We start from the raw sequence: 15,517 nt of genomic DNA, 5'->3' as shown, positions 1-15,517 counted from the left end.
TTAGTACCTTTACTAATCTCTTCTATTTTCCTCTTGGAAATAGCAGCAGAAAGGACAATCTCTGCAGCCAGCAGCAGCAGCATTTAGACATGGACAAACTGCCTATCTTTGGCTCAAAAATACAGGAATGGCCTCAGAACTTGCAACCACCATATAAGTATCCCTAATATCTTCATCTCCTGCCTTTAAACTGATCCTTTTTCTCACAGCTGCATGAAAACACTACCTGCCCTGATGAAACTAAGCAAAATACCTGGCAAGTCAAAGCACAACATCTACGTGGCGTGTCCTGGAGTTGTCTGAAAGCCAACCCATAACCCCCAGGGTACCTGGTCACACAAAGCAAATATATATATATATATATATATATATATATATATATATATACATATTGCATTCATTAACAGAACAAACACCAGGTTGTAAAGTTCGATACTCTGAGGTTGTGTGAGGACAAAACAAATCTGTCCAAGCTCAGGGTGGCCTCCTGTGTGTCTGCATTATGATATTGCCTGGAACTCTATTAGTCACAGAGAACATTTTCCAAGGGCTACCTGGCGGAATGAACAGGCAGAACTGAGGCTGCTGCTTAATGGACATGCAGTGAAATACTTCAGCACGGGGCCTGAGGCCTTATTTACTGCATGCTGCTCATATCTGGTTCTAAAGACTGCATTTTAATGATTTCATTAACTTTTCAATAATGCCTCCAGTACTGCGACCCAGCACCTCACAAGCATTACGAAAACATCTTTATCATTCTGACAATATTCTCATTTTACAAAGAATTAAGACACTAAAACACAAGGCAAAAGTTTCTATAAACTTCTCATATTCAGAGAAGTGATTTTTCCCCACCATGCTCTGCCCTGTACTGTACAGCCCTTTCCATGATCCACACGGTGTCTGCAGAGGGACTTGGGAGTATCCAGCATTCCTCTGCATCACAACATGGCAGAACCATTAAAAATAGAGAAAATGAAGTGTAGCAAAGATGGGGCTTAAGTAAGATTTGCCTTCCTGTTTTTTGCTATTCCCTCCTCCATTTCAGAAACGCTCTCTCATTTATGCAGATGGCGAAACTGTATTCCAACAAACAACTGGATTAGCATTGTAAAATAAATCATATGTACCCACACCACACAGCCTCCCTTCTCTTTCTTGCTAACACTAATATTTTTCAACCTCATTCTCCTCATTCAGCCACCCCCATCTCCACATTTATTGCACATATTCTACGAAAATTTGCACCTTCTGTTTAAATCCAGCCGCTGCTTCCCCTGTGCTGCAGGAGGGCAGAGCTGGGAGGGGAGAGGAACTGGGTATCAGGAGTACACAAAGGGAATTTTCTCTGCTCTTATTTTTGTCCAAAATCATACCAGGGAGGAATGCAGGAGCCCTAGCCTTCAACTTATAGAGAAATCCCATTTAGTATCCCAAGTATATTCACTGCAGGGATTATCTTTTACATTTGTCCTTAATGCTAATTTGACCAGTGCTGAGCAGATTTTCACAGGGTCAATAACAAGCACATCCTTGGCAGAAACATCATATCATAACACATCTCAACTTTCCACAAAGCAGCACTATAGGTCATTAGATTTTTTTCTTTTTTATTTTATTATGAACATAAGAAAATATTTTTTGCCCAATTTTTAGAAAAGACCAAACCATGTTGGCAGAACCTTTCTCTCCTCACAGCACCCAAAAACTCAGCTTACAACAGACACCTACCATGGGAAATTTCAACCCAAATAATTAAAATTTGGCAGGCAGCAACCAAGTGAAATGAGGACTATGTCATAGTAAGCATCAGGTAACATAATAATAGGTGGTGCTTCTGCCCCACCTAAAGTTCTTTTGGCTCCTTCATAGAAAATCCTCATGTAAACACTCTTTCATAATAACTGCTTAACACAGCAGCAGTTTGTAGTCCATGTACTTCTATGTTCACACTGCTTTTTGAGTAGAGTTTCTCACACTTGGCCAAGATGAGGGCATTTTAATTGAAATATTGTCCCATGGTTACCATTTTATCCCCATAACAACATCACCCATTACTTACTTTAAAAAAAATGCATTAGAAAAGTAATTTAATCTTTGCTTCTCTTAATGAAATTTGCCAGAGAAAAACAAAGGGAAGGATTAGCACTGCCTGACCAGCTCTCCATGGAGCAGCACCCACCTACAAGCCTCAGACTCAACCACACCTTGCAGAGCAGTGTATCCATATTTTAAAAGCTGGTTAAAACATCATCATTCACAACCTTCCAAACTACACCTCACCTGTGGCAAAACCACTCTTTAAACACTTCAGTAACAGAACACGGCCTTGTTCCTGTCTCGGCACATTTCACATCACAGCCTTTTGTAATACTTCTGACCAAAAGGAGTGAACACCACTAATCTGAAGGACTTACACAGTCATGCAATTCCCAGTATTATTCTGCTCTGAGTCATCAGATGGTGCCAGAAGTCCTTCCTGAGAAATGCCTGCTGTATGATACAGAGGTACATCTGTGTCGATGTGACTAAACATGTGTCACCTCCTTTTCAAAACGCCAGGCAAGTGCCAAAACTGTGTTCCCAAGGAATGCAAAGGGGAGTCAGGGAAGATTCCCAAGCATCATTTCAACACAGAACACATACCAGGATGTTTACAAACGCCTTTCAGAAGTTAAAATGCACAAACATGTCACGGTTTTCCACAACTCTCGCCGAACCTGCCACTCGTGCAGCACTGTCTGCAGAGAGCACCTGACCACAGCTCATTTGCCAAACTCACCACTTTAATCAGTCTCAGAGACAGAACCAAAATTAGCAGTTCCTAACTCTCAGTCTCGTGTTCAATTCACAGCTTTATCTAATACAGCTGTATTTGGATTTCAGCAATAAAAGTGGTTTTAAATTAGGGAATTATTTATCACGGCACATCCCCGTTTGGGAAACCCCATGCAAACTCTTCCCCACCCCCAGCAGCTCCAAAGCTTAGTGATCCAATCCATGTTTGCTCTGAGTAACAGGGATCTTGCAGCAATGCTGAAACAGTCTTCCCTCCAGTGTCAAACTTTCATTTTCACACGAGAACTTTCTCCACTCCTGACACGTCCTGATATTGCAAAGCAGCACCTCCCTGTGACCAGATGCACCTGAAGAGCACAGCTACAGGTATTTTCCCCAGGGCAAATACAGATGCTACAGGTATCTATGAGAGGTTTACAGCTGGATGGATGGGGGAGGAAAAAAAAAGCCCTAAATTCACTTTCTGTTTGAGATGCAAAATGTGAATCACTCTTTCAATCCATTCAAAAGGCAAAAGATTGTAAAAATCTTCATGCTGAGTATCAGCTCCATTGCACTGGTCACAAACCAAGCCCAGAAATCAGCCAGAATGTTGGGATACTGAACAGGAAAATTTTCTTTCAATAGACCTCAGTCTTCACTGCAGCTTCATAATGAACTTTAATTTATTATAGTAGTGAACAATCCTGTGACTGAGTTTCTTGTTATGCATTTATAGAGTGCTGAGCACAAAAGGGTCCTCCCGTAACAGATTTAATAACACAATCACGCCACCCACAGATCCTCCAAACACATCTCTCCCCAAACCACACCTATTATGTAACTGTGCATGATATTTTTGTGTGCCTTTTTGAAAGTTCAAAGCAATAACTAACCTCCACCTCTAAAAATTGCTATCTTTATTGGAAATAACCTTTGAAATTCATTTTTACATGACCCTGCTTCAAGTAGTTTGGCATAATACAGCTAAGTCTGGTTTGGAGAGTTGTCTTCTAACTCTGTATTTTAATTTTATTAACCTTTCTGCATATGGATAATGCTTTTATAATGTCCCTGTTTCCTCTCCTCAAATGCATGACCAACCAACAGGTTCAGCTTTTAGACTCCTCCAAGAACAGAATATGGATTCCCAAGTTCTCCTCTCACAGCAACACCACAACGTGCATCCCAAACACGTCTCCCACTGGAACTCACCCTCCTCATTCCTTTTGAAAGGAACATTAAGGATTCAGTCACGTATCTGAAACCCCACTCAAAGAACTGCATCAGCAGGAATGAGTAACGATCCCGCTGTGGTTAACGGCGTAATCCTGACAAAACTTGGGAAGCAGGGGAGCGCTGTCTAGCCCGGCCAAACAAACATAAACAGAGCCACAGCCAAGGAGTATCAGTCAGTTCAAACGACAAAACAAACGTCCTGCACCATTCCAAACGTGTGAGTGTCTCCAGATACGGCCAGAGCAGAGTCACCTCGAACCCACCAGCACAAACAGCCCTAATCAAAACCAGCGCTGCCAGAGGAGACCCGCAGCGCTGGGTCAGTGCAGATTCCAAAGTATGCTAAAAAACATTCCCCTCAACGACCTCCCTGTGTTAGATAATGAGAGAAGTCCAACAAATTCTGGCTCCCAAGATAGCAGAGGAACAGATACGAGGCAGCTCTCGTGGCTGGTCAACAGTATTCGGGAATCTCAGCTGATGGGGAATTTGATTGAGAGCAGTGAAGGAACATTACCTGGGAACAGAAGCCAACTGCCTGTCCCTGTCCCCACAAAATTATCCCAGGATAAAATGAAATGTTCACTTAAAAAAATACAGATTACCTTACATCCAGTGAAAAGATATACATGGAAAAGGCTTTATTTTACCTGCTGCCAAACCCACTGTGCTCTTCATTTGTGGCGTTCCCCGCTCGTGATTTGTTACCTTCTTGGTTTGCTGAACCACTAAACGTTTTCCAGCCAATTAAACACTTGTGCCACATTACTAACAACCAAGATACTCCAAAACAGCTCATGTTACATATTTCCCTCTTGCCATGGGGTCTGAAGGGCTATGAAAGACCTTTTAAGCATATTTAAGCAGTGTAATTTTTAGTGTTTTGATGAATACAGTATTTTTGCTATATATAACTATGGGGGAAAAAACCCAGACTGGGAAATTCGCAGACTGAAAGATCATTTCTAAGTCACACTTACCCCAACTACCATAAAACCAGCTCAGTCCAATGCACACAGTGCTCACATTTCTATCCTTCACTTCCTGCCGCTCCAACATTCAAAATTTCATTCCAAACACAAACCCACTGTTCTTTTTCTTCCAATATTTCAGCATTACAGCTCGGAGAATCATGAGCCTTTCCTGCCTCTTACAAACAGGAGAGAGCATGAAATTTATTTCCCCAGACCACATTTAAGCCAAAGACTCAAAACATCCACCTCAGACACATCATCCTTCATGCAAGTGGGACCAACAGCAACAAAAGGCACAACAGTTCACAGTCACATCTCCAGAACATCTCTCTACATAACACCACTTACAAAAATTCTTGCTACCAACTCAGCAGCCCTGTGTACCTACTGCTCTGTGGAAAACCTGGATAGTCCAGCACTGCTAATTCTAAATGATGAGCCATCCAACCTCTGACAAGGACTCCACAGCGCTCAGAGGATCTGGCAGTTTGTCCTCGTTCAGCACCAGGATGGGGCCACAGTCACTGCTCAAACTTTTCAGTCACGAAATGGAACCTCTCAGTGCAGTAAAATCACATTTAAAAATGAAAAAAGATTGAAATAGATGATTTCTTATCTGCCTTTCCTCTAATAAGTCTGTAATTTGGCATTATGGAGGACTCTGAGAAAAGGTTGGGTAAATAACCAGTGCATTTCTAATTTATAACAACACATTTGCATATAAAATTAGAGAAATATTTGGATATTACGTTATGGCCTCATTAAGTATCCTTTAACTTCAACTGGCAGTGCAACAGAAATGCAACAGAAAAACATATTCTCGCCCATGGGTAATTACAATCTCCCTGCTTAAATTCCTAAGCACTTCTTTTCCTACAGTAATATTCACTTCTCTGTGTTTCTCAGACATGAGCGATTGCTTCTGGTTGAAGCCTCATGTTGTAAACATTTGTGTGCAGAGAGGATGAAAGCTCAGTAAGCAAGACTGGTTTGGAATAAGGAACTGGAGTTACATATCAATGGCAGCAGAATAAAACCCCCCAGAAGCTGGCCTGCCCCTGTGGAGCAGTCTGAGCTTGCAGCCTCCAGATTTCCCTATCTATAAAGTTTAGTTATTTTCTCCCACCCCAAAATACTGAGGGAAAACAAGTGTTTACTTCCCCAGTCAAAATCTCCAGAAGACAAAGCATTCCTCTGGGTTGTTTTTTTTAATTCCATACCAATGTTGTGCAAACTTTTTTTTAAAACCAGCCTCTTTTCTTCCTTGCTGAGAAAGAATGGCAATTGCAGAAGTTTACACTGAGGGCAGTTAAAAAATCAAACATATAAAGCGCCATGTCTTTAAATATATGTCATTGATACACATAAACACAAGTGCTGCCAAAGGCCACGGAAGAAATAGCAAGACAAACAAGAACAAAAAAGGAAGGTCTTGTTTGTTCTGATTATCTAACCCACAGTCCTTCCATTTCAAGGCAAAAAATACACGGACCACGCAGTGAAAATGGGCTTTTGCCTTAACAAAGGAAGTGAGACATGATTAAAGAGCTGTAACACGAGCAGGAGGGAAGGTCAGGATTACAAAATTTGGTATTTTAGCCCCCCCTGATGACACAGTGGCAACCTTGAACAGGGAGGAACACTGGGGATCTGCTTCCTTCCAGGAAGAAGGCTTTGGCAATGCCAGGAGAGACGTCAGGGCAGGACTGGAGCCTACCAGGATTCTTGGCCTACTGATCCCCAGGCAGGGGAATTCCAGCTGTCCAACCACTCTATCCCTAAGGTAGAGCACAGTGACACCATCCTTCCTCCTCATTCCCCAAGCCAGGGCTTTCCTGACTTGCTCAGGCTGTACACAGGGGACAGGATTTAAATCTTTTCTAATCTAGATTTCACTCCTGCTACCTGTGAGGTACCAGTGACCTCAGGAGGGGCTGCCACTGGGGTGAGACATTCAAGGGCTTTGAACTAATAATCTGAATTGCCCCAGCAATTGCTTCTGCCATTTACTGACACGAAAACACCTTGAATAACCTGCAGTAGCAAATGTAAGATGGTAGTAAAGAACAAATAAAATAAACCAACACACTGAAAGTCAGGAAGAATATCCAGCTATAATTGCAAAGGGGATTTTACTAACAAAAATAATCACCAATGATGGAGAAATATTTCATCCAGAGTTGGAAAACATCAGTAATAAGATTGCCCAGCTCTTACATGGGCTCTTTCATCCACTGGTGTCAGAACTCCTCACAAATGGGTCACATTCACTACTCCTATTTTAAATTCCTTCAAAAGGAAGCATGAACAGGTGGAGTGATTTGCAGCAGGCTGTCCACATCTCTCTAGGACTAAGCCTGTACCTGTCCACTTGGGAATATCACCTCTTCAAGCCTTCCAGACACTCTTACTCATATTTTCTGAGATGAGAATTTCTCCATGAATCCAACCTTTCTCTCCAAAGTACAGCCCTCCTCCTGCAACCAGATCAACTGACACTGATCCCAAAGCCCAGAAGGAACTGCTCTGAAACCAGTGAGATTTCACAAAGGAAAAGGATCCTCCATGACAGATCAAGAAGCAGAACTGGGACAAATTACAGAATAAGATGCTGCTTCCACATCTCCCTTTAAGTTTTAGTCTGATGGGAAGAGATAAAAACAACCCCCCAAACAAACCAACAAAAAAAAAATCCCAAAATAAACCAACAAAACCCAGCAGAACCAGGTATTTCAAGTCCTCAAGCCATCACTTTAATAAGGCTCTTCCACAGGAAAATTCATCTGGCTCACCTAAAAAGGCACAGTGTCTGTATGAATTAAAAGAGGGAAAATACACACTGCATGTTTCAGAAGTCCAAAAAATCCATGGAGGTGAAGAGTGATAATAGAAATGTGATTTCAGCCAGGAAAAATAAAGAAGTAATTTCTGCTCTCAGAACAAATTACAAAGAGAACTCAATTTATCAGTAATAACACATAAAATGTTCCTTCACTTACCAATAAAGAAAAACTGTTCTGCTAATTAAAGTTCAACAAAAAAAAGCTTAACTCAGCTTCTACCACTCACAATTTCTGTGCTGTGAAAGCCAAACCTACCACAGTCTGATTGCCTTGGTTTGCATCCCAAGGAGGGGGAGGGAATGTGGGGGTCCTTTGTACACTTTCCCCTCTTCTAAGTTTCAACTGAATGTCTAAAATCAGCTCCTCACTATGGAACAAGAAGCTGCCCAGCACCCCCAGACTGTCCCTGTCCAACAAGCTTTGCCATTTAAGAAAAAAAAAAAATAAAATCAAAAAGGAGTGTTTTCATTCACAATCTGTTATGGCTCAAAAGTACTAAAACAACTGAAATTAAAACACATCATTTTAAAACCTCCCTGTTCTACCAATCAGTCTCAGAAAATAATACAAACTTGCCAAGTATCACTTGCTTATTTTTTTTTTATTTTTATAAAGGAATGTGTCTTATATAAATAATGGTGAGGGGGTGTATTTTATCCTTAGCCTTGATTCAATTATACTATTTATTAAGAACAACATCAGAAGCCCTCAACAATCCAACCATCCCAAGCCATGGTGATACACTCAATCTGTCAGTGGTGATATTCTTTTTTAGGGTATTTTTCTGTCTTACAACTGAATTGGGGTTTTTTTCTTCAACAAAAACCTAAATATGCTATTTTAAAACTTCATCTCAAGCTCACTGTACCTCTGATAATGCAAAAATCCTATTACCTGGTTAACTCTTACTCATTTTGTCATTAATTGGGAACCAGCCTTGCAACCGTTTCCCTGCAGTTATTTCTTAATTTCCATCGATGGTACGTTTAAATCACATTACTATAATCAAACAATACTTTGCCTAACAGTGCACTGAGGTCAAAGCAACTGCACCCAATTTGGAAATTAATGAAAGGACATGGCCCACCCCAGGAGGGGCAACATATATCCTCTTCCTGCTTGGGGATTCGCCCTAAAAATATATATGCAGTGTCCTGGAAGGGCTGTGCAGTGTAAAGCCTCCTGTTTTCAGTCTCAGGGCCGTTCCAGGGTGTAAATGGTGCTCCCGGGACCTGTGTTAAACCTCCCAACTCCACTCCACTCTCCCTGCCAAAGCCTCCTGCAGAAAACAAAAACACAGGCTCATCTGCCCACCCTCCAACTGCTGCGAGGGGGCAATTTTACAACAGCCGTGAAACCCTCCCGATTTATTTTCCCACCCCTCCGCAAACCCCTGTTTTCCAGGGTTGTTATTCCCCGGCCGTGCCCCTCCCGCCCCGCCCGGTACAAAAACAAAGCTGCCTCCCACCCCCCCTGCATCCCCCCCGGAGCACCCCGGGGGTTGTGCGAGGCATCCCCGGCTCTGCGGGCCGGTCGCTGGGCCCAGCGGGGCCCGGGGCGGCTCCTCCCGCCCGCGGGGCGCGGGGGCCGCGGCGGCTCCGGGGTCCGGCCGCCAACACCCCCCGAGCGGCGGCCGCCGCAGGCCCTCGGCGGGCACAGGGCCCGCTCCCGCCGGCCCCGCGCGGCCCCGCGGCCCCGCAGCGCCCGCCCCGCGGCCCGCGGCGCTCCGCGGGGGTCCCGGGCGAGCGGCGGGGCCGGCGCGGGCCGGGCCGGGCCGCGCTCGGTGCCCGCGGGGGCGGACGGGGAAGTCCCGACTTACCTGTCATTACTTTCTACGCCATCTTGGATCCACTTGTCAACGTCCCACAAAGCATTGTGGGAAAGGCCGGCCCTCCCCGCCCGCCGCCGGCTCGGGAGGCGGGGGACACCGTGAGGGGACGGGACGGGAGCGGAGCGGGATGGGAACGGGAACGGGGAACCGGGACGGGAACGGGGATAGGGATGGGGAGAGGGAACGGGAGGGGATGGGAACGGGAATGGGGAACCAGGAACGAGATGGGATGGGAACGGGAACAGGGAAACGGGGACGGGATGGAGATGGGGAGAGGGAATGGGAACGGGAACAGGGAAACGGGGACGGGATGGGATGGGAACGGGAACCAGGATAGGGAGCAGGAACCAGGAACGGGACTTGGACCGGGATCGGGACGGGAACGGGATGGGGAGTGGAAACTAGGAACCGGGAGTGGGATGGGGAGGGGAACGGGATGGGAACCAGGGACCGGGGTCCCGGCCCGGGGTCCCCTCACGGATCGGATCCGGGGGCACCGCCCGCGCTGGAAACCGGCAGCCTCCTTGTTTTCTTCATTTTTAATTTTTCCCTTTTTTTTTCGCCCCATCCCCTTTCCTGGGGCTCGGGGGCGCAGCTGCGGAGCCCGAGAGGCGCTGGCGGGCAGGACAGGGATCCCACCCCTGAAAAAAAGCATGGAAGTGGCTTTTTCTCATGGTAATTCTACTGAGCGAGTTGGATTATTTGTGTCGGATTGGGGTTTTTTTTTTTAGTTCTTATTCTGTATGGTTTTTTTAAAGTTCCTTCCCTCAAAGAAATGTCCCGAGGCCGGGTCGGGGGACTGCAGCAGGGGATGGAGCAGCTCCCGCTGTACATCGTGTTTTCCCAACCCATCCACCCGTGCCCGGGGACTGTTGGTAACAAGGTCCCGGCCGCGCGTGAATCCCAGAAACTGCTTTGCATAACAGTTTTATTTTCACGGAGTAATCTTCCCTGTTAGCTGCGTTTTCAGAATGTTTGGCAATCGGTCCTTAATACCTACGCTGTTTTGCAAACTGGCTTTTTGAAGGCGTTGCTGGCCCAGCTGCCCGGGGGGGCGTGCCCTGTGCTCTGTGATTTAGGGCAAAGTGGACAAAAAATTGGGGAAAGAACAGCTTACTTCAGGATCTTTATCACCAAGACAGGGTTCCAGTGTTTTTGGAAAACTTCTCCTTCCACTTTAATTAAAATAATTACAAGATCCAGATCATTTTAGTATTGGATTTTCCTAAATACATTTGTATTAAAATTTACTTTTAATGCCTCCTAAGTCTTTGAAGAATAACGACCAGCCAAGCCTCTGATGCATTGCCACTGCAAGAAGATACTTGTGCCCAAGAAGGTTTTCAATATTCATCAGTGATGCATTTATAAAGAGAGAGCTCCTTGCAAAAATGTAAATACAGGAGGAAATAAACCTAAATAAATCCTTTGCATTTGCAGCCCCAGACTTAAATCAGTCCACTTTTTAATTCAACTTTAGAAATAGGGTTGGGAGTACAGTTACCTGGGTCAGTGTCATGCCAGAGGGGAGTGTGCATGGTCCCAGCCTAACCAGGAGACAGGATTTCAGGAGGTGACAAACACTCCCTAGAACCTGCCCTAGGCCATCTCTGCTGCCCCTGCCTCAGACACCTCCCCAGAGCTGTGACTTGTGTTTTCCATGGGCACTGTGCAAGGAATGGGGATCAGATGAAGCTCAAACCATGTTTAGGATCTAACTTTGTGCCTCATTCAGTCCAGGTTGTTGAAGTGGAATTAGTCCCTTTTGGAGGTTGGTTGTGGTTGTTCCTAGTGAGCTTTATATTACTGATAAATTATTCTGTTATAAAATGCAAAGGTTTTCTTTAAAATAAATGATAATTTTTTTAAAAAGCAGTGGAAAATAGGATTTGTATTCTCTGCATATTTTTAGATATAAACACACATATATCCTCTGGAGTTCAGATTGGAGAAGACAGAAATTTGATGGGTTTATTTTTCCCATAAGCTTTTTTTGAGCCCATTTGTTCTGAGTGTATTTCTTTATGATGTGCCAGGAAAAAAACTGTGTGGCAGTGACTGAGTTATAGGAAGAAGGATCTGTTCAATGACAGACCCCATTTTTATTGCTCTTTGTCTCTGGTGATTTAAAGTTCCAGGCTGAAAGTACCAAGTGGCAAAGGCTGCTGTAAAAAGGTGGCAACTCTGCCCTGTAGGAACAGCTCAGAAGGGAGCTGGGAAGGACTCTGGGAACAGGGAATCTCCACCTCAGGAAAAGTGCTGTAACACATAAAGTGGAGCCTCTGCCCTTGCACCCACTGCTTTTTATGATCTTGGTACTTAAATTAACCCTCTCAGCCCCCAGATGAAGGAGGTTTTACCCTATTTTGTGGACTGGTTAATGGTATTGAATAAACTCTCAGTGGACATGCCAGAGGCTGGACAGGGAGCCAGCAGCTCCTAGAGAGTGGCTGCCAAGCACTGCTCTGTCCAAGCCCTGCAAGGTTGGAATAACTCTCCTGTTTCCATGTGGTGCCCCCTCCAAGCTCTTTCAAGGTCTTTGTTACCAGATAGAAAGATGAGGACTGTTAGTCCAAAACAAATTGGGGCTCCAAGTGCTCGTTAACCTTGGAAATGCTGCTCAAAGTGAGAATCCTACAGCAACTGGCTCGAGGGATGAGATCCCAAATCCAAAAGGCCTTAATAAACTAAATTTGGGTTCAGAGCCACTTCTCTGCCTCCTGTGCTGCTGTAACAGGATGTCCCAGGAACTGGTTACACATCTACATGGGAAGAAAGAGACTTTGTGTGGCTTTCAGTGATATGTTTCAATACAGTATTAAAGGATAATTTAAGGAACTGAGTTGACGAGCCAGGTTCCCTCAGCACCGGGCAAGGCACAGAACCAGATGTGTTGGGTGCTGAGTGCTGCCTTGCATTTCCAGAATTGTCCAGACTTCCCAAGTCCCTGGAATCCCCGTGTGCTCTGCTCACCCATGGGATTTCAGAAGAGGAGAGCTCACAGTTCTAGACCTCTGCCCAAGGAGACCAGGAGCAGCTGGGCACAGAGTCAGGGAGCAGAACAGAAGCAAGAGCGGATGCTGGAAATGTGAGGAATGCCAAAGGCACAATGGGGAAGCAGGAGATAGGAACAAACCAAGGAATTCCCACTCAGCATCATGAGACTTGACAGGAGTCAGATCCTCAAAAGCCTAACAGTGATATTTCTAGGGACTTGTCATAACGGTAAAATTAAAAAACAAAAACCCCCAACAATATCAAACTCAGTTCCACTTTACACTTAAGATTTCAAAATCTTTCCGATCTGAAAATTGCACTTCCCTGCTGGAAGTTTAGAAAGCCCACCCTGCCAGGGACCAGATCTGCAAGGAATGCCTGTGCAGAAGCACTAACAGATCCTGTGTCCCTGACTCTTTAGTCAGGATTCCATAAATTATGCTGGTTCACAGGGCCTCTCCCTGTTCTGCAGAGCAAGGAGCCATGCCCAGGTCCTTGGAGGATTTAGGATCCTGGCCAAAAAGCAGGAGTTTGAAAAGCTGGGGCCACTCAGAGCTGCCCAGCTCACTGCCACGAGGCCAAGATCTGGGCAGAGCTCTGAAAGGTGTGGCACAGATCCTGGAAGAGTTGGGAACTCAAAGCCTCACTTGCTCCAGGGCTAATGGAGAGCTGGGAGCCAGAAAGCCCTGGAGTCTCGGCTCACCCATGAGCTGCCACGCTTGGAATCACAGCTACAGCTTGGTTTCTGCATTTTCAAAACAAAACTGTTTTAATTGAAACTTACACTGCTGCTTTTTTTTCCTTCTCCTCAGACTTCTGTTTTCACAGGAAATTCAGAAAAATCAATTTCCATTCTCTGCTCAAGTTCCCTCCCGTTTCTGGGAACTGGCATTTCTTGAATACAGAAAACTTGATTTTTCAATCAGCCCCACTCATGATGTCTAATACAGGAAACCCCATTACAATTAACATGTAAAAGTAATAAGCACAGAATAGGATCCGTTCAGCAGGGAATTGCCTCCCTGACCCTGCAGCCCAACATCCCACCAGGCTTCTTGAACAGATCATTCACCCCTGAGAACAAAACAACAGGAGGCCCTTCTCAGTGAAGTGCCAGACTGATTGCAACAAGAGGAGCAATGTTTTTATTGTCTTAGCACACTGGACCTCTATAAATTTTTGAACTCCCTCAGAAGCACCAGTCATGGGAAACGAACAGAAGTTAAGTGGTTTACCCTCTGCCACAAACGAGGCAGTGGTAGACCTGAGGTTAGATAGCAACAGTAATTCTTAGCCTTACTAAACAATAAAGCAGACTGTTTCTAGGCTGCCATTAATGGCTGGTTATTAGGCTGAAGAGTAGCAAGTTTTGATTTTCCAGCAGGAAAATTCCCCTGGAATTCCTCCAGAGTCCTCTAATGAACAGATGATCTCAACTTTAATCTTACTTCATAATTATCCAAGGGTAATATTTCAACGTGAACTCCTTAAACACATACAATTTCTAGAGCAAGTAATACTCAAACTAATGCATTTCTCCTTTGATCCACAAAATGAGTGTTGAGAAGCAACCAGCAATCAGGGGATGTTGAGGGTACACTGAGGAGAGAGACACTACAAAGGTCAGAGTAATGTGATGGTTTGATCCCACACTGTCAAGATCAAAGATCTTCGGTCCCTGTACATTTTTTTTTAAGAAGCCAGAATGTCTTTATGCTGACCTTTAGATTGCCCATGGAGGAGCTCTAGCTGACATGTATCTGCCTTCCTGGCACCAAAAGTTCACAGCTTTTTTCTCAGGAATCTGAATATGGCAACCTTGTCCAGAGAGACTCAAGATACTCATTTCATTTTCATCCCCAGTAGCCTGCAAACAAACAAAAACCCCCTGAAATAATAAAACCAAACTTCAGGCTAAATAGATTGTTTTCCACTCAGTTGGACTTACCCTACAGCCTATAATTCTACAATCTTGTTTTAAGACTTCTAACTGTGATGTGTGGGGAGGGAAACCTGAGGGATTCTTGCTTCTGGCACCAAGCACTCAGCACACAGCAGGAATGTCTCACTCAGGACAGAGGTAGGGAGGGAGCCTGCCTTGGGCAGTATGTTCCAAAACAAGACCAAGGTGATTTAAGTGAGAACAAAACTCTGTTTTGGATCAAAAGGCAGAAAGCCTGATCACTGTGGATCTTTGGCATGAATACAGAGCATGAAAGTGAACCTTCATAGTCCCTCTGAATTGAGTTTTAAAGAGATACCTGGACTGTCCAAAGGTAAGTTCTTTCCAGTGCTGACAGCAAAAAGTAGTTGTGAGGGGGGAGAAAACACCTCCTTTCTCCCAACAAACTGATGCTCTAAATACAAGCAAAAGCAGCACAGAGGAATAGAGCCAGGCCAGAGAGGGAGTTCTTGCAAGGAGAATCTGCAAGAAGCTCAGAAAGCAGGGCCAGGAACACTGAACCATTCCACTCCAGGATAAAAAGGACAAGAGGGCTGGCTGGGGAAACAGGCCCAACATATCTCATCTGGCAGAAGCATCAGAGTGGATAAGCTTTAAAGCTTGGGGCTGAAGATTCCAGACCAGATTGCAAATGGAAGGAAAATGTTTGTGATAAGAACAGGGAGAGGCAAGTTCCCACTTCCCCCGATGACCCATTGTTCTCCTTTCTGATGGCTATTGCCTGTTCCCAGCACATTGGCTGGGGTTTAAGTTCCTCTGTCCCTTATCCTGGCAGGAGCCAGGTTTGCTTATGTTGCTGAGGCCTCACAACCAGAACATCCCACGCTCAGGCAGGGCTGTGACAAGGTTTTACACAACTTGTTCCACTGAGTTATAATACAAGTTAGGA

At 44.8% G+C, this 15,517-nt stretch overlaps 1 protein-coding gene across 3 annotated transcripts in view; it reads right to left on the bottom strand.

Moving 5' to 3' along the window:
• Positions 1-9,733, bottom strand: part of HELZ (helicase with zinc finger) — an 83,411-nt gene extending 73,678 nt beyond the window's left edge. For 2 of the 3 annotated variants that reach the window (XM_064676433.1, XM_064676434.1), the window contains exon 1: positions 9,657-9,733. Coding sequence is in view for 1 of the 3 variants with exons in the window: in XM_064676435.1 (XP_064532505.1) it covers positions 9,657-9,663 (7 nt within the window). In the remaining 2 variants the exon portion in view is untranslated. The remainder of the gene's footprint in view (positions 1-9,656) is intronic. The other variant, XM_064676435.1, reaches the window with a different exon arrangement.
• Positions 9,734-15,517: the final 5,784 nt, after the last annotated feature.

This window comes from Pseudopipra pipra, chromosome 19, assembly GCF_036250125.1.
Source record: "Pseudopipra pipra isolate bDixPip1 chromosome 19, bDixPip1.hap1, whole genome shotgun sequence".
In the NCBI taxonomy this organism is placed as follows: Eukaryota; Metazoa; Chordata; class Aves; order Passeriformes; family Pipridae; genus Pseudopipra; species Pseudopipra pipra.
This window is presented reverse-complemented; position numbering and strand designations above follow the sequence as displayed.